At 38.0% G+C, this 24,698-nt stretch overlaps 1 protein-coding gene and 1 long non-coding RNA gene across 5 annotated transcripts; one reads left to right on the top strand and one right to left on the bottom strand.

Annotated features, from left to right (window-relative positions):
• Window positions 1-1,564: 1,564 nt before the first annotated feature.
• On the bottom strand, window positions 1,565-3,022 carry LOC117186734. Of its 2 annotated transcripts, none has more exons than XR_004471664.1 (4): window positions 2,934-3,022; window positions 2,560-2,863; window positions 2,370-2,487; window positions 1,565-2,309 (listed from the first exon to the last, which is right to left on the bottom strand). It is a non-coding gene; the product is annotated as an uncharacterized LOC117186734 (long non-coding RNA). The 2 variants fall into 2 exon arrangements; XR_004471663.1 differs by having other exon boundaries at window positions 2,385-2,487.
• Window positions 3,023-3,941: 919 nt separating this feature from the next.
• Window positions 3,942-23,110, top strand: LOC117186296 (probable arginine--tRNA ligase, cytoplasmic). 3 transcript variants are annotated; one of them, XM_033386860.1, is made up of 5 exons: window positions 3,942-4,053; window positions 4,108-4,245; window positions 4,303-4,637; window positions 4,705-5,034; window positions 21,834-23,110. In XM_033386860.1, the coding sequence occupies exons 1-5, from the start codon at window positions 4,012-4,014 to the stop codon at window positions 22,981-22,983; spliced, it is 1,995 nt and encodes a 664-aa protein (XP_033242751.1). In that variant the 5' UTR covers window positions 3,942-4,011; the 3' UTR covers window positions 22,984-23,110. The 3 variants fall into 3 exon arrangements, with proteins under 3 accessions (XP_033242751.1, XP_033242752.1, XP_033242753.1); XM_033386861.1 differs by lacking the exon at window positions 21,834-23,110 and adding an exon at window positions 20,987-21,370; XM_033386862.1 differs by lacking the exon at window positions 21,834-23,110 and adding an exon at window positions 5,103-5,179.
• Window positions 23,111-24,698: the final 1,588 nt, after the last annotated feature.

The following is a 24,698-nucleotide window of genomic DNA, read 5'->3' as shown; positions in this document are numbered from 1 at the left end:
GAAGAAAAGAAGAAGAAAACATAACCTAATATCACACCCTGCTATTACCGGGCCAGAGCCAACAGGGAACACTAATCATTTAATCCCACAGCCCTTCAAAGCCGCAGCGAAAGACGCCTTTCAGCGAGGGAGAACTGTATGCAATCCTACATGCATTCCAATCTGTGAGTCATAATAATCTATGTTTGCTGTTCCCTTTTGTGCCCATCTTCCCGCTAGCCGAAACGTCATGCGCATAAGCATAAGCGCCAGAGCTTGGCATAGCCTTAGTCGTTGGTGTTGTTGCTTTCAAACATTGGTACATTCCATGCAGTTGCCTACATGGAATAAGTAAAACAAACTTACACTAAAAAACAAAAAAAAAAATGTTTCTTTTTATATTTTTGTTTGCATTTGACATTTTATTTTTATACCCGATACTCAAAATGAGTATTGGGGTATATTAGATTTGTGGTAAAAGTGGATGTGTGTAACGTCCAGAAGGAATCGTTTCCGACCCCATAAAGTATATATATTCTTGATCAGCATCAATAGCCGAGTCGATTGAGCCCTGTCTGTCTGTCCGTCCGTCCGTCTGTCCGTCTGTCCGTCCCCTTCAGCGCCTAGTGCTCAAAGACTATAAGAGCTAGAGCAACGATGTTTTGGATCCAGACTTCTGTGATATGTCACTGCTACAAAAATATTTCAAAACTTCGCCCCGCCCACTTCCGCCCCCACAAAGGACGAAAATCTGTGGCATCCACAATTTTAAAGATATAAGAAAACCAAAAACGTAGAATTGTAGAGAATAACTATATCTTTAAGACTGCGGAATCTGAATTGTTATTATAGCCAGCATCAAGAAAACAATTTCATTTTTTCTCGCCCTGTCTCTCTCTAACACACACGTAGCATAGGCGGCTTTGCTTAGAGTAAAACATTAGCGCCTATATCTCAGAGACTACAAAAGCTAGAGCAACCAAATTTGGTATCCACACTCCTAATATATCGGACCGAGACGAGTTTGTTTCAAAATTTCGCCACACCCCCTTCCGCCCCCGCAAAGGACGAAAATCTAGGGATATTCAAAAATCTCAGAGACTATTAAAGCTAGAGTAACCAAATTTGGTATCCGCACTCCTGTTAGATCTTACTATAAAACGTGTATCTTCAAATTTCGCCCCACCCCCTTCCGCCCACACAAAGGACGAAAATCTGTTGCATCCACAATATTGCACATTCGAGAAAACTAAAAACGCAGAATCATAGATAATGACCATATCTATCAGATTGCTGAATCTGGATCAGATCAGATCATTTTTATAGCCAATAGGAACAAATCAATTTGCAGTGGCTACGCAGCGCCCGACGTCACGCTCAGACTGATTTTCTGTCTCTCTCGCACGCACTCTTTGTCGTGTCGTTTAATATTAGCGGCGTCTGCCGGAGGAGAGCCATACTGACTTAGTATCGGGTATAAATGTAGAGTTGCGGTCTCCGCAGCAACTCACAACGTTCCCCCTCGTTTTTATTTTTAGTCAATAATTTCCTTGCCGTTATATTCTTTTTTTTGTTGCTTATATTCGTATCTATTAACTTTATTATTCACCCCCATTACTTTATCAAAATCATTCATTGAACATCATTCCTCATCTAGTATTAATCATTATTCGTCATATAGCCAATATTTAGGATAAGCCACCCACATACTCTACCCTACTACTCTACTGAGTTATATTATGAGTTTACCTTGAAAATTAGATCAGAATCGCCATTTCGATGGATACAATTGCAAGATTAAATAAAATAAGCTATGGGCATTAATATGAATTCCTGCTAGAGCAATTACTTGGTGGGGGTCATGCGTCGTGTTGTGGATAAATATGTACATGCATAGGTAGACCAGATAGACTTTTTTTGGGATCGCTATTCACATTTATTTTGGAATTTAGCGATCATGGAAGGGAGGGCAATGGTGGTCGCGTTTAAATCTTGCGCCACATGACAAAAGTCTGCTGATAGTTCTCTTTGTTTTCTGTCTTTTCCTTTGTTCTTTTTTTATTTTCTATACGAATTGTTCATCGCAAGCGGATCTCAATGGGTTTATATATTAAGGCGAGCGGATAGAGCAGTGGCTTCTTCCTTTAACCCATCCCATTTCCCGACTGACACAAAGCCGGAACAAGCGCGTGCATACTCCGCATACTTTCTTGGCTTTCTCTTGGCGTAATTCCAATGCTTCGATCCATTTTGCAAGACTTGACTTCTGGTATATCATCGAGTCATTGCACCTTGCTGCAGAGCCGATATTTACATATGTAAATATGTATCTAAACAGAATGTAAATAATTTAAGACATTAAACCACTAGATAAAAACATAATTTCGTACAAGATATTTTCATACGTATAATCCACTAGGGCAAACAAGCCTGTGGAATAACAGTCCTTCTAGTTCTGGTGGTCTACTGCCTCAGCTGGTGGTGGTTTTATTTAGATGTGGCATCAATCTAGAATAAAAAGTAAGTTTAAAAATCAATTTATATGTAAAAATATTAAAGAAGTTCTTATTGATTTCTTACCAATTGCACCTAGGCACTGAGGAAACCCTTTACGCACTCATCAATTTTGTCGGAAGATGGGTGACGTGTACCCCTTAGAAAACTCGTCGATTAGTGCTCTGCCAAACTCGTGCAGGAGCCCACTGTTTGGAGCCACACCGAAAAGCCTGCCAACTGTTCGGTACTCAGAGGACGAGCCCGAAGTATTTAACGCAATGGCAATGCGCTTTTCCAAAGGAATTGCAGCCCGTCAGTTCGTGTCCATTCTCCACAGCATTCCTATCCATTCGGAAACTCTCTTTGAAAAGCGCCTCGTTGTTTTCAGCTACATCATCCATTATAAGAAAACAAATTAATCAGCCATGCAAATGTAATGTACTTTTTATTGGCATCACCTTGTTTTGACGGATGGTGACAGTGTGAATCGGAGTTTCACATCTGTCAAAAAATCCAATTCACACTGGCACCATCCACCATCCGTCAATAACAGCTGATGTGGATTTGTGGTGAAAGTGGATGTGTGTAACGTCCAGAAGAAATCGTTTCCGACCCCATAAAGTATATATATTCTTGATCAGCATCAATAGCCAAGTCGATTGAGCCCTGTCTGTCTGTCTGTCCGTCCGTCCGTCTGTCCGTCCCTATTAGCGCCTAGTGCTCAAAGACTAAAACAGCTAGAGCAACGACATTTTGTTTCCAGACTTGCTACAAGTGTGTTTCAAAACTTCGCCCCGCCCTTTTCGTCCCCCGAAAGAACGAAATTCTGTGGCATCCATAATTTTAAAGATACGAGAAAGCAAAAAACGCAGAATCGTAGAAAAGTACTATATCTTTTAGACTGCAGAATCTGAACTAGATCGTATAATTATTATAGCAAAAGACGAAAATGTGTGGCATCCACAGATCTCAAAGCCTATTAAGGCTAGAGCAACAAAATTTGGTATCCACACTCCTGTTAGTTCTCACTGTTACATGTGTATTTCAAAATAATTAGTCTAGCTGACCTACGGTAGTAAGGCAGAGCGAATTTGCAGAGTGCAAACTTTTATGATATTTGCTTTACTATGATCAATGACGAAACAAATGGCAATATGAAATAGTTTGTTTTAATATTCGAATCATTCAAGATAAAAATTAGAGAAGATAAAAAACAAAAAAAAAACACTTGAAACCATAGAAAATAAGTTTAAATGCTTGAGTCCAGTCAAATAAAACAGCCAAATTACAAAAAATAAATTGTTGAAATTTTTCAATTCAGACCATAACTTTCTTATAACATGCCCTGAATCAGGGTTCACTTATGAATTAATTCCACTGTTTCTCCGTGATGTGCTCAGTGTGCAGTGCCTATTCGTTCCAAAAATCGATCGATATAGTTATATACATATATCGATATATAAATATTGCTCAAACACTGTTGGTGTGCATGTGGCAGCAGGGTTGGGGCTTACATGAAAATATAATTATTTAGAAATGTCAGAACTCATTTCGGAACTAAAAAAACTAAGTGATTTGGTAAATAAGCAATAATGTCTTTATTTAACGGCATTCAATGAAATGCATTTTAAGGAGCGCAAGACAGAAGAGCTTTCCACCCAAATAAAGTCTGTAACAGGAAAAGATCACTATGCTGAAACTGATGATGATCTGATCAAACTCCAACTTAAAAATACCAAGCTCAAACATCGTTTATCCATAATTAGGCAGGTAAGTAACTTAAATTAATAATTACTATTTAGGCATCAAAGTAACTTGTTTTTAAAGTCCATAGCTTATGAAGCCAAGTCAGCAATGGAGGTTACAGAAAGTTTTTCGATCACGGAGCATTTGGAAAACGTTTTTGCAAGAGCTATTTCATTGGCGTTTCCGGAATATGGAAACATACCAGTCATAATTGCACCAGTGAATAGTGCCTCTGCAAAGTATGGTGACTATCAGTGTAACAATGCAATGGGTTTGGCCAAAAAAATGAAAGAAATGGGTGTTAACAGAACACCACGTGACATCGCTAACGAGTTGCAAAAATGTTGTCCACTATCACCGATCATAAATAAGCTGGAAGTTGGCGGTGCTGGGTTTGTGAACGTGTATCTTAGCAAGTACGTGATATATGTACGTATCATGCATGTGATATTTCATTAATTTTTTTTATTTTTCTTCCAAAAGAGATTATGCAGCTCAATCTTTAAAGAACATATTACGTAATGGTATTAAACCTCCCAGGGTTCTTAAAAGGCGAGTTTTGGTGGATTTTTCTTCACCTAATATAGCCAAGCAGATGCATGTTGGTCACTTACGCTCTACCATTATTGGCGAATCAGTTTGCCGCTTACTGGAATTTTTGCAACACGACGTAATTCGTATAAATCATCTTGGTGATTGGGGAACACAATTCGGTATGTTAATTGCACATTTAGAAGATCGCTTTCCCGACTTCCTCAACAAAAGCCCACCAATTGGAGATTTACAATCCTTTTATAAGGAGTCAAAGAAACGGTAAGAGATAAATTGAAAACTTTTATTGCTACACCCTTAAAAGGAATATACATTTTTCCAAACAATAGCGTGTAGTTATAATACACAAATTATACTTATAGACAGGCTCCGGTTTTACTTACTTTTGCATTTTCAGCAGAGATCGTAACGATTCTAATTTTGATAAAAAAAATTAAGAAATAAGATTTCTTTAATGAATTTTTTGTTTTAAATTTTTTTTAAATATTAAAATTAATTTAAATGATAAAAATTAAAATTTAATTAATAATAATAATTAAAAAATAATTTTTATAAATAAATTTTGATATAAAAATTAACACAAAAATTATTTTCAATTTTAATTATAAAAATTTAAATCAAAAGTTATGATTTAATTTTTATTATAAAAATTGAATTCAAATATCTTTTGAAACAAAAGAGCCAGATCATATATAGTCCTATATATATGACCTACGCATTAATACCTTTCAAATTATATATAATATGTATGTATGCCTAAGCGGATAATTAAATATAAGTACATACATGTATGTAAATATATTACATATACTACAAGAATATTTCAAAACTTCGCCCCGCCCACTTCCGCCCCCACAAAGGGCGAAAATCTGTGGCATCCACAATTTCGACGATACGACAGAATCGTAGAGGATGACTATATCTTCTAGAGTGCAAAATCTGAACCAGATCGTATAATTATTATAGCCAGAATCAAGAAAACAATTTCATTCTTTCTCGCTCTGTCTCTCTCTAACATACGGGTTTCATGGTCGGTTTTGCAAATTGCGAAATATGAGTTCAAGGATCTCAGAACCTATAAGAGCCAGAGCAAATTTGTCGAAATTTCGCCACAGCCCCTTCCGCCCCGGCAAAGGACGAAAATCTTGGGCATCCACAAATCTCAGAGACTATTAACGCTAGAGTAACCAAATTTGGTATCCGCACTCCTGTTAGATCTCACTATAAAACGTATATCTCAAAACTTCGCCCCACCCCCTTCCGCCCCCACAAAGGACGAAAATCTGTTGCATACACAATATTGAGGATACGAGAAAACTAAAAACGCAGAATCATAGATAATTACCATATCTATCAGATTGCTGAATCTGGATCAGATCAGATCATTTTTATAGCCAAAAGGAACAAATCAATTCGCAGTGGCTACGCAGCGCCCGACGTCACGCTCATACTGATTTTTGTCTCTCTCGAACGCACTCTTTGTCGTGTCGTTTAATATTAGCGGCGTCTGCCGGAGGAGAGCCATACCGACTAAGTATCGGGTATAAATGTAGAGTTGCGGTCTCCGCAGCAACTCACAACGTTCCCCCTCGTTTTTCATCGAAATGTTTAATTTTCTCATTGACTCTGATAACCGAAAGCAGCTGACCTGGTTGCTTCGTAAATATACAGCGTGGTAAAAATGAATTTGTTTGCAATTTATTTTTCTAAAACAAAACGACGGCAGAAAAAGCACGATTTAAAGAGGTCAAGACCTCTTAGATGCAACAACTGTGAAAATACATGTTGAAAATTAAATTACTAATGGTCAATTCTTTGCACTTACATTTTGAATTAAATGTCAGGGGAAACAGTTTTCTTTACCCAGATGTTCTGTTTCGCGAATGTTACGAGCACAATATGAGCTGTTCCGATAACCGAATTGCGCTGCGTCAGTTGTTAGCAAATGACAAATTATTTCAGAGACAAACTTGAGATTGGGTTAAAAAAAACTATTTATAAAGGAAGTAATGGTGTCAAATTTCTGTTAATACATCATTTGCTTCTAGCTCTTGCTTAAGCCGGTTTTGTTTTTTTCTTGCTCCTGCATTCTTCGCCCTTTGCTTAAAAATCATACAACATTTATTTATTTATTTTATTTATGAAATTAACAAATTATCTGTTAATAATGGTACTTAGTTACTAAAGGCGGAAAAAGATAAGTTAAAAGTTAGCTAAATTTAAATGATTATAAATATTGCATGCAATTAGTTTCAGAGATAGTTCAGGGGATAGGGTTTGACAGAGGGAGGTATAATTATGGCATAAAACACTAAAAGGTTCATGATCAGCATAATTAGACCTACATATGGGTAAACGGATAGGCCTAAAAGTACGGGTAGGTCTAGATGGAACGGCCAAGTCAATCTGACCCAAGAGAGTTTGGGAGTCAACAATCCCGAGAAGGAGCTTGTGCACGAACATTACGCCATTGCATATTCTGCGATGGTGCAACGACGGCAGGTCAATAAGATTTAGCCTAGACCGGTAGGGTGGCAAGATGCTACCCGAGTCCCAGTTACAGTTACGAAGGGCAAAAATTAAAAATTGCTTTTGCACGGATTCAATAACAACCTGCTGCTCTTTATACTGCGGGCTCCACACACAAGAACAATACTCCAATATAGGACGTACTAACGAGATGTACACTTGTTTCGTAACGTACGGGTCGTCAAACTCCTTGGACCAACGCTTGATGAACGCTAAAACACCCTTTGCTTTATTTACAGTTGCAGCTATATGGCTGTTAAAACACATCTTATAATCAAAAAGGACTCCGAGGTCATTCGCTCGAGGACATGATTTCTTAGAACATATGAGACAAAATGTGGAGCGCGACGATAAAATAAGTTCATAAGTTTGCATTTGGAAAGGTTCAGAAAAAGAAGATTAGTTGAACACCACAATAGTAGTTCACTTAGATCAAGTTGAAGGCGTGTGTGCAAATACCAATCAGAGTAAGAAAGACAGATTTTAACATCATCAGCATACATTAGTGTAGTAGAGTATGTTATAACTTGAGGAAGGTCATTCACAAATAAAATAAACAGAAGCGGGCCCAGATGACTTCCCTGTGGCACACCTGAAGTAACATTAACAGTATTTGACAACACGTTAGAAAACAAAACACGTTGAGTACGGTTAGAGAGATAGGACAAAATCCAATCTAGAAGATTCGTTGGGAACCCTAATAAAGAGAGCTTGTGAATAAGCAGAGCATGGTTCACAGAATCGAATGCCTTGCTGAAGTCCGTAAAAACTACATCCGTCTGCAAACCAATTTGAAAACCACGGTGGATTAGGTTAGAAAACTCAAGAAGGTTAGTCGATGTTGAACGATGTCTGAAAAACCCGTGTTGCGACGGAGATATCAAGCTGCAACAAAGATGTTGCAGTTACCGGGTGACCAGGAACTCAAGAAGCTTCGGGATGGCGGAAAGCTTTGCGATACCACGATAGTTTTCAATGTTTGATCTTGAACCTTTTTTGTGAAGCGGAATGATGTAGGACTCATTCCAAATTACTGGGAGACAAGACTGTTCCAAGGAGAGGTTGAAGAGAAAGGTCAAGGGTTTGCAAAGGGACTGGGCACAGTGTTTTAAGATGCAACTTGCTACCTTATCTGGACCCGCAGAAAACGATATGTCCATAGATGACAAACCTTCCAGAACAACGCTTTCCTCGAAAAAGGGCAGAAAAATGCTGTTAGCTTGAGGTAGCTGGTACGGATACGGAGTGGATGCGTTGTAAATATGAGACGAGTACGTTGTTTGGAAAAAGTTAGCGAATAAATTTGCAATACCAACAGCAGAAGCTTCTGTTTGGTTCTGGTAATGAAGGGACGGAGGAAAAACGTTAGACTTGCGCTTAGAGTTAACGAACGAATCGAATTTTTTAGGATCACTACGAAAGTTACTACTACATTGTGAAAGGTAATGATTATAACACTGACTATTGACGGCAAGGAACAGAGAGCGAGCGGAGGAGTATAGAGCTAAGGCCAACGTGGAGCCCGACTTCTGGTACTTTTTATAGAGCCGGGATTTATTATTTTTTAAGTATGACAAATACTTGGAGAACCAGGGAGGCTTGGACGATACAGGTACAGTGATATCTGGAACAAACGTATTAAGGGCGGAGTAAATAGAACTATAAAACGAGTTAACAGTTGCATCTATGTTCGGTAATGAATAAAGAAACGACCAATCAACACGCGAGAGATGTAGATCTAAATCAATAAAGTTTGTTTTGCGAAAACACTTTATGTGACAAGGAGCCATGGAACTATCAGCACCTCCAGATTGTGAACACTCCAGTGATATCAACAAAGTTGGATGGTAAGGATCTTCAGGGAGAGATATTGGGCTTGCTCTAGATACCGTAGCAAGAGAACCATCGTTAACAAAAACGAGGTCAAGAAGTCTGTCCCTAATGTTTTTAACGGCATTAATTTGGACAAGGGAAATATCCGTAAGCCCATTGATAAAGTCATTATGGCAATTGGGAAACAACAGGTTAGCGTCATCACAAGGCAGCCAAGAAAGAAATGGGAGGTTAAAGTCACCCATGACAATAATTCGATCATTGCACCCTAATGCTGAAACAACAGTATTAATTGCTGAGAGGTGGTGTAAGTAAAGCTCAGCATCAGACCTGGGAGGAATGTAAGAGCAGGTTAAATAGAAAAATGCGGAGCCAACACGAACTTTGACTGCAACAAATTCAATTCCATGAATGTTATTGAATGGGAATAACTCAGATGAGAAAACAGATTTAACTGCAATCAGAACCCCACCTGCAAAAGATGGGCGGTCCATTCTATAAATAGTGTAACTATCAATGAAAATTTCATGATCATTGACAGAGGAGTTAAGCCAGGTTTCGGTAAACGCGATGGCATCGAAATCAAAGGACGCGCTATTAGTATGAATTTGACGCAATTTTCCCAGCAAACTGCGAACGTTCTGATAGTGCATGGAAAAATAGTACATCAGTTTTTTGGAGCATGTTCGGTGATTCTTGGATTCGAGTTCGAATCTTTGAGAAGGAACTCATGTACAATTGTATGCTCAGGCCATATTGACGGTTCTAGAGAACTGGATAGTAAAGAATCAGGGAGAAGAATTTTAAAAGATGATATGTTGCGCTTATTTTTAAATGTAAATTTAGTCACAACTATATCAACAGGCGAAGTGTTAAGTTTAGAGGAAAGATGTTGTTTAACATCCTCCGTTGTAGCCTCAAAAATAAGACGAGAAACAAATATTGCTTTCCGAGGGACCACTGCTCTAAGTTGACGTCCCGAGCGAGATCGAGATGGTGGAGCCACTCCTAAAAGAGATCTCGGTCCAAGGGCAGAGGAATTGGCAGCAATGGCTGCAGCAGGAATTGGAGTAGGAATTGGAGCAGGAATTGGAGCAGGAATTGGCAAGACGTCGTCAGCAACCAGCACACCCGCACTAGGAGCACTCACCGCGTCAGAAGTGACGGCCACAGAAACTGCAGGGATGGGATTGATGCTGTTGGGAAGTTGGGTGCTCGAAGGAAGCACATTGCTCGGTGTAAAGAACATCGGAGCCACCGTTGGCGGATTTACAGACAACGGCGTGGCATGACTACACGGAAATGCTTCCGATGGCTGAAGGTGGGAGGCAGGCGTACCAATCGGATTAGGTTGCAAGCGATTGGTATCATTATGCGGAATTTTCCGTCTAGGCGATTCGCTCAAGAGTTTGAGCCCAAGAAACTGTGATTCAAGGGCAAGAAATTTCTCGTTGAGAGCCACAAATTGTTTCCAGACATCCAGAAACCCAGTTCGAGTCTGTCTCATAAATGTGCGCATTTCGGCCTCAATCTCCCGACAAGCCAGACATGACCAAGACAGGCCCATACGTTTCGATATAAGATCGTTTAGCCGGCCATCGTTCCGCCACCAGCACATTTTATGTGGGCAAAATTGTCGCACAGCCAGCAGCTGAGGAATGAATCACCAATGATTACACCACCGAATTCACATTTCTTTGCACTGCAAACAATTGCCATTATGGACAGTAGTAGAATCACTGTGCACGAATAAAAAAAGAACGGAGTGAGATCGCAGGTAAAGTAGGAGAGCAGACAGCAAAGCGAGCCAGACAATCAGCTGCAGCGGCAATAATTCAAAGCAGATGATCCAACGAAGTGCAGAAAACGAGCAGTAAACTCACCAAAGCAGAGACACAAAAGAAAAGTCCACAGAGAGGGAGAGTATAGGCAATCCAGAGAGAGTGAGGGCAACAATGCGAGCAGCCCGCTTATGCTCACGAGAGAGTGTGGGCGATGCAAACGCTGATGCGCGAGAACAGTGCACACCGAAGAAGCGATAACGAAAAGCAGACTGGGCAAAAAACAATAACAAATTGCCTGCACGAGTCCGATCTTCTCCTTGATTCTTTACTATCCAATTCTCTAGAATCGTCAATATGGCCTGAGCATACAATTATGCATGAGTTCCTTCACAAAGATTCGAACTCGAGTCCCAGAATTACCGAACCTGCTGCTCCAAAAAACTGATTTACCATTTTTCTATGCACTATCAGAACGTTCGCAGTTTGTTGGGCAAATTGCGTCAAATTCATACAAATAGTGCGTCTTTTGATTTCGATGCCATCGCTTTTACCGAAACCTGGCTTAACTCTTCTATCATTGATCTTGAAATTTTAATTGATAGTTACACTATTTATGTTGTTGCAGTCAAAGTTCGTGTTGGCTCGTCATTTTTATATTTAACCTGCTCCTACATTCCTCCCAGGTCTGATGCTGAGCTTTACTTATACCACCTCTCAGCAATTAATACTGTCGTATCTGCATTAGGGTGCAATGATCGAATTATTGTCATGGGGGACTTTAACCTCCCATTTCTTTCTTGTTTGCCTTGCGATGAAGCTAACCTGTTGTTTCCAAGTTGCCACATTGACTTTATCAATGGGCTAACGGATATTTCCCTTGTCCAAATGAATGCCGTTAAAAAAATTAGGGACAGACTTCTTGACCTCATGTTTGTTAACGATGCTTCGCTTGCTACGGTATCTAGAGCAAGCCCAATATCATTCCCTGAAGATCCTTACCATCAAACTTTGTGGATATCCCTTAAGTGTACCCGATCTGGTTGTGCTGACAGAACCATAGCTCCTTGCCACATAAAGTGTTTTCGCAAAACAAACTTTATCGATTTAGATCTACATCTCTCGCGGGTTGATTGGTCGTTTCTTTATTCATTACCGAACTTAGATGCAACTGTTAACTGGTTTTATAGCTCTATTTACTCCGCCCTTAATACATTTGTTCCAGATATCACTGTACTTGTATCGTCCAAGCCTCCTTGGTTCTCCAAGTATTTGTCATACTTAAAAAATAATAAATCCAGGCTCTATAAAAAGTACAGAAGTCGGGCTCCACGTCGGCTCCTCCTCCGCTCGCTCTCTGTTCCTTGCCGTTAATGGTCAGTGTTATAATCATTAACTTTCACAATGTATTAGAAACTTTCGTAATTATCCTAAAAGATTATATTCGTGCGTTAACTCTAAGCGTAAGTCAAACGCTTTTCCTCCGTCCCTTCATTACCAGAACAAAACAGAAGCTTCTGCTGTTGGTATTGCAAATTTATTCGCTACCTTTTTCCAAAAACGTATCGACTCCGTATCCGTACCAGCTACCTCAAGCTAACAGCATTTTTTGCCCATTTTCGAGGAAAGCGTTGTTCTGTAAGGTTTGTCATCTATGGACATATCGTTTTCTGCGGGTCCAGATAAGGTAGCAAGTTGCATCTTAAAACACTGTGCCCAGTCCCTTTGCAAACCCTTGACATTTATCTTCAACCTCTCTTTAGAACAGTCTTGTCTCCCAGTAATTTGGAATGAGTCCTACATCATTCCGCTTCACAAAAAAGATTCAAGATCAAATATTAAAAACTATCGTGGTATCGCAAAGCTTTCCGCCATCCCAAAGCTTCTTGAGTTCCTGGTCACCCGACAACTGCAACATCTTTGTTGCCGCTTGATATCTAAGTCGCAACACGGTTTTTTCAGACATCGTTCAACAGCGAGTAACCTTCTTGAGTTTTTAACCTAATCCACCGTGGATTTCAAATTGGTTTGCAGACGGATGTAGTTTTTACGGACTTCAGCAAGGCATTCGATTCTGTGAACCATGCTCTGCTTATTCTAGATTGGTTTTTGTCCTATCTCTCTAACCGTACTCAACGTGTTTTGTTTTTTACCGTGTTGTCAAATACTGTTAATGTTACTTCAGGTGTGCCACAGGGAAGTCATGAGGGCCCGCTTCTGTTTATTTTATTTGTGAATGACCTTCCTCAAGTTATAACATACTCTACTACACTAATGTATGCTGATGATGTTAAAATCTGTCTGCCTTACTCTGATTGGTATTTTTACACACGCCTTCAACTGGATCTAAGTGAACTACATTTGTGGTGTTCAACTAATCTTCTTTTTCTGAAACTTTCTAAATGCAAACTTATGATATTTTACCCTCGCGCTCCACATTTTGTCTCATATGTTCTAGGAAATCATGTACTCGAGCGAATTTCGAGTTCAAATGACCCCGGAGTCCTTTTTGATCATAAGATGTGTTTTAGCAGCCATATAGCTGCAACTGTAAATAAAGCTAAGGGTGTTTTAGCGTTCATCAAGCGTTGGTCCAAGGAGTTTGACGACCCTTACGTTACGAAACAACTGTATATCTCGTTAGTACGTCCTATATTGGAGTATTGTTCTTGTGTGTGGAGCCCGCAGTATAAAGAGCAGCAGGTTGTTATTGAATCCGTGCAAAAGCAATTTTTAATTTTTTCGCTTCGTAACTTTAACTGGGATTCGGGTAGAATCTTGCCACCCTACCGGTCTAGGCTAAATCTTATTGACCTGCCGTCGTTGCACCATCGCAGAATATGCAATGGCGTAATGTTCGTGCACAAGCTCCTTCTCGGGATTGTTGACTCCCAAACTCTCTTGGTTCAGACTGACTTGGCCGTACTTTTAGGCCTATCCGTTTACCCATATGTAGGTCTAATTATGCCGAACATGAACCTTTTAGGGTTTTATGCCATAATTATAACTCCCTCTGCCATACCCTATCCCCTGAACTGTCTCTTAAACTAATTGCATGAAATATTTATAATCACTTAAATTTAGCTAACTTTTAACTTCTCTTTTTTCCGCCTTTTGTAATTAAGTACCATTATTAACAGATAATTTTTTAATTTAATAAATAAAAATAAAAATGAAAAATAAATAAAATAATAGTAATGAATAATAATAATGATAATAATTATAATAATAATAATAACAATAATGAATAATTTAAATTAACTTTTTTTTGCCTTGTATTGTGTTACCGAACTTTCCAGTAGCAGATAATTTTTATGATTTGTACATTCCTATTTTTACACAGTTTAACTCTCTATAGTTGAACTCTAAACATTAAACATTTAGTCATCTATGTATTTCTGTTTTCACAAATTTTTCGGAACATTTTTGTGAAGGTGAAAACTAAAGCCTGCCTGATTATTATGTTAGCTAAAACATAAAAATTTGGCGAATTTTTATCCTCTACTAGCTGACCTGGCAGACGTTGTTCTGCCACGCAACAGAAAATTGGTCTTAATTAAACGTGGTTAATTTATAGCGAACAATTTTTAGATGACCCGGTGCAATGTTTTCCGCCTTAGAGGCAAAAAATAAGCAGAGTTTTGATTTTATCATGTTTATTTTAGTATTTTAACGATTGTTTGAAAGATTTTTTTTTGGTTGGTTTTTTCCTTAATCATACTCATAGTGATACACAATTATTTTTTTTTTTTTTATCAGGCGCAAAAACAAACAACGCAAATGGTCTTCCAACACATCTGTTGGGATCATCAGAATACTGGGAATTAGAACTTCCTCACCTTCGAATTCTCTTTTGAGTATCGTGGCGTAAATTAAATTGATCATCAATTTTCTTACCACCAAACGCGTGCCGTTGCACAGTTTTGGTTGGTTTATGTTTCGAAACATGATTACTACGAAGCCAACCTTTAGGCTCAAATTGTGCGGTGATAAGCCTGGGACATCCAAGGAGTTTAAAAATTCAGTTGGATAGTTGGTTGCTTCATCTTCATTTGTAACACAGTCAATAGATTTGAATGAATGCATTGTTCCAATGATCTCGCTCTGAATTACTTAGTTAAGGTCATCTCACTCAGCCATTTATTATTTTTGTACTTGGAAATCATATATTTAGTCGACAGATATTCGACCATTACCGATAGTCAGCAATTGCTCTGAGAAATCTTCAGCAGATGTATCACTTTCCAATGCAACTCTCATGTTCGTTGTCAGCTGAAGTTTCTTCACATAGCGTCATAGATTCGCGTTTATTTCGTTGGTAGGCGATGACCTTGGAATTATTAGCAGTGTTTGACGGAAATCGCCAATGTTCGGTTAAGTGCTTCTAATGCACGCTTATGTGCCATTGTGAATTCGTCCCAGATGAAGATTTTTGATGCTGACAAAACTTTGACCACTGCGGTGTTTTTTGCAGTGTTACATATACATATAGATTTAACGGTAATTTTAATGCTGAATGAGCTGTACGGTATCCTTCTAACAATGTGGCTGCTATTCCAGAAGAAGCAATATTGGATCTCGTACGAAGAGCGGATAAAACTATTGACATGAGGAATGTCTTGCCAGTTTTTGTTCGGCATTCAACAGGGGTAAATTTGTTTAAACAGCTAAATTAAATTCCTAGTGATCATGTGGACGTGCCCCTTCCAATTCTCCATTAAATGCGTCATTCAATCCACGATTTGGCGCTGGCATTCCTAACCTGACTAATATACCTTAGTAAAATAGCTATATGTGCACTGCTTTGAATGACTTTTTTTTTCAACACGTGTTTTCTTGATTTATTTTTTAATTTTTTTTGGGTAGCTGTTACAAAACAAAAAGGCATACAAAAATTCAATATCAATTTTTGTAATAACAAAAAAATTTTTTTTACATTTTTCACATAGAAAATGGGTATAACAGCAACAAATATTTTGTATGAAAAAAATTTCCAAGGAACAAGTTTATGGGAATATGTACTCTTTTAATAATTAATGGAGTTAAACTTATGCTCCTGAAGCTTTTGCAGCATACTGGGCATTGAATTTGCAAAGTTTTGTAGTGTTGTTATTTCTATCCTGTTCCATTCTGCAACTATCGCTTGTTTTAATTGCTTCAATGTAGCGTTCTGCCTTGTACAGGCATAGACTTTTGCTGCAAGGATTCCCCACAGATCCTCAATTAGATTTAAGTCCGGACTCATTGAAGCCCACTTAATCAACGGTTTATTGTGGGTCTCAAAATAGTCCATTCAAGCCCGGGAAACATGAATTGGCGCATTATCCCGCTGAAATGTCTATTGATCACCATGGAAATGCTCAGCAAATGAAAAAGGTTCACTATCTATCAATTCTATCTATGCTTGAGCATTCATCCGGCCGGATATTAAACATATTGGAGACCTCCCTTTAGCACTAAAGGCAGCCCATATCATTAGCGATCCATCACCATGGTTTGGCTTGTAGCAAGTTGCCCGTGGATGACGCGGGTCTCTCTTCAATATTTATGATGGACATCTGAACCGTGTAAACTCTTTTTTTTTCATCACTAAAAATTAAATTTTCTAATTCGGGGTCTCAGAACTTGTGTTTTTCAAAAATGACATGCGCGCATCATTATGACGTTTAGTTTAGAGGAGTTTGCCCACTTTCGTTTGATATTTCAAGTTAAAATTTTCGTTCAAAATTTGGCTCACACGTTGCCTGGGGATTGTTAACCCGAGTTCTGCCTAGATTTTGTTGCAGCTCATTAAGTCTTCAGTTGCAAACTGCCCCAAGTGCCGTTTTGTCAATTCTATTATGGTGGATACTGGGCCAAGTCGACGATTTATGCGGTAACCGTCTGGATCTATGAACATTTTTGAAATAGTATTTCGATGTCGATACAATAGCGAAGCTATTCGACCAGTTTTTATGCCGGCTAATTTCATTCTCTTGATCCTTCCCTGTTCTTCCTCAGAAAATGATTTACCATGTGGCATTTTTAGCTAAAATGCTATTTTTTTTTTTAATTTTTATTGCTTTGAAGCAATAATGAGTGCTTACGTACAGAATCAATCAGCTTGTCACTTTTACTGAAAAGATGCTAACACTGCGACTCTCAAAACATGATTGCACATATATCTATTTTCTACGTAGAGCGCGAGCTTGATCTCTTATCTAAGCTAATGGTACCACAAATGGAGTTCAAAGAAGACGGAAATTTGTCATAACTGAGCACAACAATAAGAGATAAGAACTGCATAGTCAAACCAAACAAGCATCTATTAATTTTTAAGAAAAATTTAATTTTTGCACATATAGCCATTTTACTAAGGTATACTACTACCGCATATAGGCTAACACATGTCAATAGTTAAGCTTGATTATGTATCTCTTCATTCATTTCAAGATCGGGATTTCTGGAACCTACACGATTTTGATCTAAAATATCTTCTTACATATTACCCTTGTATTTGTGCCACAGGTTATACTTCTTTATTTACGGTTTTTTAAAAATGCATAAAAAAGTATAAAAGTGCCTGTGACACACTGCCTACTATGCTGACGTTTATGTCATGTCACCACACGGGAACGCAGCCGAACGGGATAAAAAGTATCTTACAGCAGTCATCTGAATCTAATCTACATTCCCACCAATTTTCAACCAAATCGGTTCAGATGCTCTTTAGATTTGCGGTTGGAAACACATTCGGCGATTCATTTTTATACCCGATACTCAAAATGAGTATTGGGGTATATTAGATTTGTGGTAAAAGTGGATGTGTGTAACGTCCAGAAGGAATCGTTTCCGACCCCATAAAGTATATATATTCTTGATCAGCATCAATAGCCGAGCCGATTGAGCCCTGTCTGTCTGTCCGTCCGTCCGTCTGTCCGTCCCCTTCAGCGCCTAGTGCTCAAAGACTATAAGAGCTAGACTATACAAAACCAAGATATCAGGAACAAGAACAAATTCCATTAAAATTTTCGTTCGATGCTTTGAGTTGAATTGAGCCAGAATGGAAAAATATATAGTCTTGACGATGGTCATAAGACTCGTGGCTCAAAACTCGAGACACTGAAAGTTTCGTTTATACGAGTTGTTTTGTTGTTGGTCTGCTTTCGAATTCTAATTGTTGCTTCGAACATATACAACGTGATAAAAATGATTTTTTTTTAATTGCTTGTTTAGAAGCAAAACGACGGCAGATAGTGCGCGATTTAAGAAGATCAAGACATCTTGATCCAAAAACATCTTGGCCAAAAAATTAATTGGCTGCACTTACATTTTGAATTAAATAAGGCGGGAAACAGCTGTTATTACCCCGCTGATCTGTTATGTGCATGTTACGCGAACCGTCTTTGCTGTTACGCGCACATTTGTGCTGTTATGCGCAAAAATGTATTTATTGCCACTGCACACTGGGCGGAATTCCCAAATTAGTCGCATAAAGTCGAATAAAGCAGATATCGAGCTGAAACTTGGTATATTTGATAAATATAGCACTCTAAATATTTAAACAAAATTTTAAGTTCATTTGACAACGCCTACCCCAATAGCCCATATATGGCAACAAGGCGTATACGTGATCACAAATAAAAGTCATGGGAGCTATAAATAAAGTACATACTACAATTTTAAGGGAATTTTGATGTAATAGTGGTAAATATAAAAATATAAAACAAATTTTTTGATAAAAAATTCTTATTTTGATCACATTCTTACTCAATGCCAGTTTCTATATTAATTTATTATACTATTTAACTATTTCCAACAATTTATGTTAAATTTTGCATTTAGTTGTTTTGTACAGCTAATTCAAGCGAATATGGATTTATATCGTCTATTTCCGACTCATCCGAGTCATAATCAAAACTGAAATCATTAGTTAAACGCTGAATATTTTTTGGAAAATGATAATGCGGTGTTTCTAAAAGCTCAATGACATCTTGCGGAAGGATTTATTTTTTATGTCGAGCTGCTCTTTTTTTTAATGGATATACCATATACATATGTATATATATGGGCAAATTTATTTTAATGTATCAATAAGTCATCTATATTTTTTCTTCGCCATTTAGATTTTTTTTTGCTGTATAAAAAGCCGTTTACTTTTCATTTCGTCGAGGAAAATGTTTGCGTTTTGAAAACGAAGAAATCTTCCGGAATGTGTAATTTATGTGAATTAAAAAGTCAATCGGAAAAGTTTTGTGAAAGTGAAAACCAGAGCCTGGCTGAATATACAGTAGAGTTCGGTTACAATGACTCTGCTTATAGCGTCCGTCCGGTCATAGCGACGAATATTCGATGACTTGGTTGGTCGCCATACAAATTTATATGAAAGGGCCTTAGTACGTCTCCGCTTTTAGCGACAAACCACTTATACCGACGATATTTTTCACAATTCAACCTGCTATTGCGACGTGCCGAACAAAAATACAGCGAAAAAATGACAAAAAAAATTAAACATTTAGCGACGCTGTTAGAAATGTATGTATTTATCAATTATCGGCACCGATTTCAAAGGCAGAACTGGATGAATATGTTCTTATTGACAATGATTTTGCGATTTAAGGCTGCAGAAATTTTGAATTGATTCCATTCAAATTTTAATGACGAGAGCTTAACGCACAGCATATCACGTTTAAATAATGCTGAGCGCGATTGTTTTAATATGTCAAAAACTACTGCTAAACAATCATAGATTACTGATTATTTAAAATAAGAATAAAAAGAAAAACAACACATAGAAATTAATCTTGTTATATTATGAATTATGTACATATATGTATACGAGTTTTTATGAAAAAAAACATGTTATTGAATTAAATTTGTTACATTTTTTTTATATTACAAAATTAATTTGTTCTATTTAAAAACCTATTACGAACATGGCAACCATAAAATAAAAAAAAACAACTTATTTTTTTCTCCTTTCGGTTAGAGCGTCTTCCGGGTATAACAACGTAAAATCGTCGGTCCCTTGAGTGTCGTTATAACCGGACTCTACTGTATATGATAATATCTGTTGCCATTTTTCCTTTTTTTTTATTATTTTTTATTTACATCTGTCTATTTTTTTCTATTCTTACCAACACCAATCGTTTCATTTCGCTTCCTTCCGATAGGGGAAGCAAACTGCAGCAGGAAGAGTGTGTGAGAGAGAGAGAAAGCGCGTTGCTACGCTATCGTAGCTACTGAAATTAGAGAAACTCGTGGAAAAATCTTAAAACAAACTTGATTAAGTGTGATATCACTGCAGTCTGGATTCAAAATTGGGTTGCTGTAGCTTTTATAGTCTCTGAGAACTAGGCGTCAAACAAGAAGGACGAACGGACAGACAGACAATCTTTTGTCCCCTCGGCTATTTATTACAATTTATACTTTGAGGTAGTAAACGCTTCCTTCTGGGCGTTACACACATCCACCTTCTCCAAAAATTGACTACACTCCAATACTCGTTGATATTAAATCCAATTTGTTTTCTCGACATTCGCGTGCAATCCAGTCTCGTTTTGGGATGCTTCTAAAATTAAATTCATTTTTTCAGAACCGATCTAAAAAAAAATTGTGTAATGAAAGTATGCTTCTTGCTTCAATGACGAAATCTGAAGTGACCAATAAGGCTACCAAAATCTGACAGTTTTAGGGAGTCAAAAGCTCATCAGCAAGTATTCAATTCAATTTCTTTGAATGAGGATGATCAATGATTTAATAATATGAGGAAAATCGATCAATATCATTGAAGCATTTGAGCAAAAGGGTTTCAATAAGCATCACAAAGTTCCAAAAACTAGTTCGCTATTAAACTAATTTATTTCGAAAAATTGATTAACCGCTGATCTTTGCCAATCTGTATGGTTTTGGTTAGCTATCAAGGTTTCACACAAAGAAAATGTTTTTATAATTTAGGTGCACGCAAGGCATCAAGCAGCATCAATAGCCGAGTCAATATAGCCATTTTTATCTGTACGTTCGTTCCTGTGAGCGCTTAGATTTTTGAGAATATAGGACTCCTGTGTTACAAGTGTATTTCTGAATTTCAGCCGCCCCCTTTCGCCCCCATAAAGAACGAGAAACTGTGGCAACCAATTTTGAAGGCACGAGAAAACTAAAAACGCAGAATCATAGAGAATCTAGAGACACCATATCTAAACCAGAGTGCCGAATGTGGATCATTATCATTATATTACTTTTTTATTATATTATAATTGGACTATTATCATTATAGCCAGAAGAAATAATGAAACTGCAGTAGCTACGCAACGCCTTCCACGCGCTAACTCATTCCGCGCTCATTGAACTCATTGAGCGCGCTGGTCTATTATACAATTATAACCATTTACAATAGCCGAAATGGCATATCATCTTACTTATGTACATAAAAACTTAAGCTATTGCTTTGTATCTTTAATTTAACACCATTAAAAGCAAACCATCATTAGAACTTCGAAAAAATTGTTAGTAAAACTAGGTGGCAAATTTGTAGATCAAGACGGATTTTTAAGCCGACTGCGAATGACAATTTGACTAGAGTTTTCTTAAAATAAAAAAAAAAAAATTAAATCTTTATTATGCTGTTGAATATCAATCAGGAATTCAATAATCACTCAAAACACTACTACAACAAGAGTTTTTAGAACCAACAGAGACAGCCTGGTGTGCCTCTGTAAGTCAAACTGAGTTGGAATTCTTTTGGAATAAAAATCTTTGGCAACTCCGTATATGTATTTTCATAATTTAATACGGAGCTATAAAAAATTCTGATCTTGATCAATTTACTTTTTTCAATGCTTTTCCCAGCTTCTAAAAAAAAATCTACAGCTTAACAAAACATTTATTATTTATTATCCTTTTTAGAACTTGATTTTAGCTTTTCTCTTTTTGTTACAGCTTTGACACGGAGGAAGAGTTCAAGAAGCGCGCTTACAATCGAGTAGTTTCACTGCAAAGCGGTGAACCAAACTCCAGAAAAGCATGGCAGCTTATTTGTGATGTTTCGCGACAGGAATTTCAGGCTATATATGACCGCTTAGATGTAACACTTAGAGAACGTGGTGAATCCTTTTATCAATCACGTATGTTATCTGTGGTTGATTTTTTACGAAACAAAAATATGCTTGAACATGATGAGGGCCGTCAAATCATGTGGCCAAACGAAGACAGGAGTGGCATACCTCTAACAATCGTAAAGTCGGATGGTGGTTTCACCTATGACACTTCTGATATGGCTGCTATACGCCACCGCATAGAAGAGGAACATTGCACTTGGATAATTTATGTTGTAGACTCCGGACAAAGTACACATTTTAATACCATTTTTAAAGCGGCGGAGCGTTGTTGTATTCTAAATCCGACCGCCCACCGTGTTCACCATGTACAGTTTGGCGTGGTTCTTGGTGAGGATGGAAAGAAATTTAAGACCCGTTCCGGTGATACCGTTAAACTATCAGATCTGCTTAATGAGGGAATGAAACGTTCATTAGAGCAACTACGCAGTCGAGGCCGCGACGAAATTCTCACAGCTCAGGAACTATTTGAAGCACAAGAGGCAGTGGCTTATGGCTGCATAAAATATTCAGATTTATGCCACAACCGTATCAGTGACTACGTGTTTTCATTTGACAAGATGCTAGACGACCGCGGTAATACTGCAGTTTATTTATTGTACACATACACACGTATTTGCTCTATTGCACGTAACTTAGGTGATGACTTCTGTTACTTGCTAAAGGTTTTAGATACCGTCGAGATTGTTTTGAATCACGAAAAGGAGTGGAAGCTAGCAAAAACCCTTTTAAAGATGCACGACATACTGATAAAGTGCTCGAAAGACCTTTTTCTTCATTTTCTTTGTGAGTTTTGCTATGAGGTATGCACTGTATTTACAGAATTTTATGACAGTTGCTATTGCATTAAGAAAAACAAAGATGGAGAGATAATTGAAGTAAATCGTAGTCGAGTTTTAATGTGCGAGGCAACTGCAGCAGTATTGCGTCAATGTTTCTATATACTAGGACTAAAGCCAGTTTCTAAACTTTGACTTTGGTAGGCAAATGTTTTTATAAAAATATACACATGCATTAATATTAATATGAATAATTAATATTAATTATTTTAAATATAAAAATCTATGAAGAACTATTAAAATAAAGATCGATGATGTTTTTCTATCCTGACTGAGTATTAGCATTGTTCCACTACGTCTCCTTCAGCATCATTATCCAAATGACAGTAATTTCGCTATATTTTTTCATTTAGACACGGCACGCAGACATTTTGACACCAACATAGTTGACACACGTCGCTCCAAACTGGGGAAGTCAACAACGACGGTTAAATACCCGTCCGAAATTCGTGGCTGGGCCGGAGCCCCATCCAAAAGTACCTGAGCATACCCCGCGTGCGCCAGCGCATTTAACTAGACCAGTGCAATTGCGCGGCGATTGACCGTCGGCTCCTGGTTGCAAGGTGCTGACGCTGATTTCTGCCAACGCTGCTGGCGACAATGGATTCTCTTGTGACAAAAGAAGTGGCTACTAAAAAAACGGACTGACAAGTTCGTTAAAAGGTCGGTGGGCATTTACGCGAGAACCCCGCAAGTATCGAGACGTTGCCAAGAATGGCAACTGGCGCGTATACACCGACACCCGCAAAAACTGTAACAGAAAAGCACAGCACAAAGCCCTTAAAAAGCGGAGGATTGATTGCGTACAGGAGATAGTTTCAGCGTTTTAACCTGACTTCCTACACGGATATGACTACGCTCTGTGCCCCTCACTCGAACCACGGATGTGACTTGTACAGACCCAGCTTACCTCAGTCTGAAATAAGTTCGTTACAAGTAGCTCCCGAGTAGGGACTTCAGGTAGACTTTTACGAAGGGTTTGAGTGCATTAAATACCCCCAGCCACAGACCGAGTGTTAAGACCTTAAAAGAAAATTCTAGACATATGCGAGTTGAGTTGTAAATTCATATTAAATTTTATTCTTAAAATCAGAGCCTTGTATGTGATTTGACAATAAGGCATGAGGTAAAATTTTGTATTCTGTAATTATCGTTAGTCTAACGCAAAGGATACATTTTACTGCGGGTATTTATTTGAGTGCATGCTTACTTTAGTGTAATTTTAGGACTGCATGGTTAAGTGTTTCCTCCACTTGTGTTTTGTTGTAGTATCTTTTAATGGGTTACAGATCTTGTTTACACCCGAGCAGTCATAACTTATCTACTTTGTGTGATTTATTTAGAGATCGGTTTTTTGGATACATGAGTGAATGTGTACTATATGTTTATGTTTGAACATTCTGCAAGGGGCCGAAAGTGGCATGGTTTTTTATACCCGATACTCAGAATGAGTATTGGGGTATATTAGATTTGTGGTGAAAGTGGATGTGTGTAACGTCCAGAAGGAATCGTTTCCGACCCCATAAAGTATATATATTCTTGATCAGCATCAATAGCCGAGCCGATTGAGCCCTGTCTGTCTGTCCGTCCCTATCAGCGCCTAATGCTCAAAGACTATAAGAACTAGAGCAACGACGTTTTATATCCGGACTTCTGTAATATGTCACTGCTACAAGTATATTTCAAAACATTGCCCCGCCCACTTCCGCCCCCACAAAGGGCGCAAATCTGTGGCATCCACAAATTCAAAGATACGAGAAAACTGAAAACGCAGAATCGTAGAGGATGACTATAAAATCTGAACCAGATCGTATAATTATTATAGCCAGAATCAAGAAAACAATTTCATT

Source organism: Drosophila miranda, chromosome XR (genome assembly GCF_003369915.1).
Source record: "Drosophila miranda strain MSH22 chromosome XR, D.miranda_PacBio2.1, whole genome shotgun sequence".
Lineage (NCBI taxonomy): Eukaryota > Metazoa > Arthropoda > Insecta > Diptera > Drosophilidae > Drosophila > Drosophila miranda.
Note: the sequence above shows the minus strand (reverse complement) of the source record. Positions and strands in the feature narration are given on the sequence as shown.

Coding starts and splice junctions, on each gene's coding strand:
- LOC117186296 (XM_033386860.1), top strand. CDS start 4,012: ATGTCAGAACTCATTTCGGAACTAAAAAAACTAAGTGATTTG. Junction 4,246..4,302: donor GTTTATCCATAATTAGGCAG/GTAAGTAACTTA, acceptor TTGTTTTTAAAG/TCCATAGCTTATGAAGCCAA. Junction 4,638..4,704: donor GTGAACGTGTATCTTAGCAA/GTACGTGATATA, acceptor TTCTTCCAAAAG/AGATTATGCAGCTCAATCTT.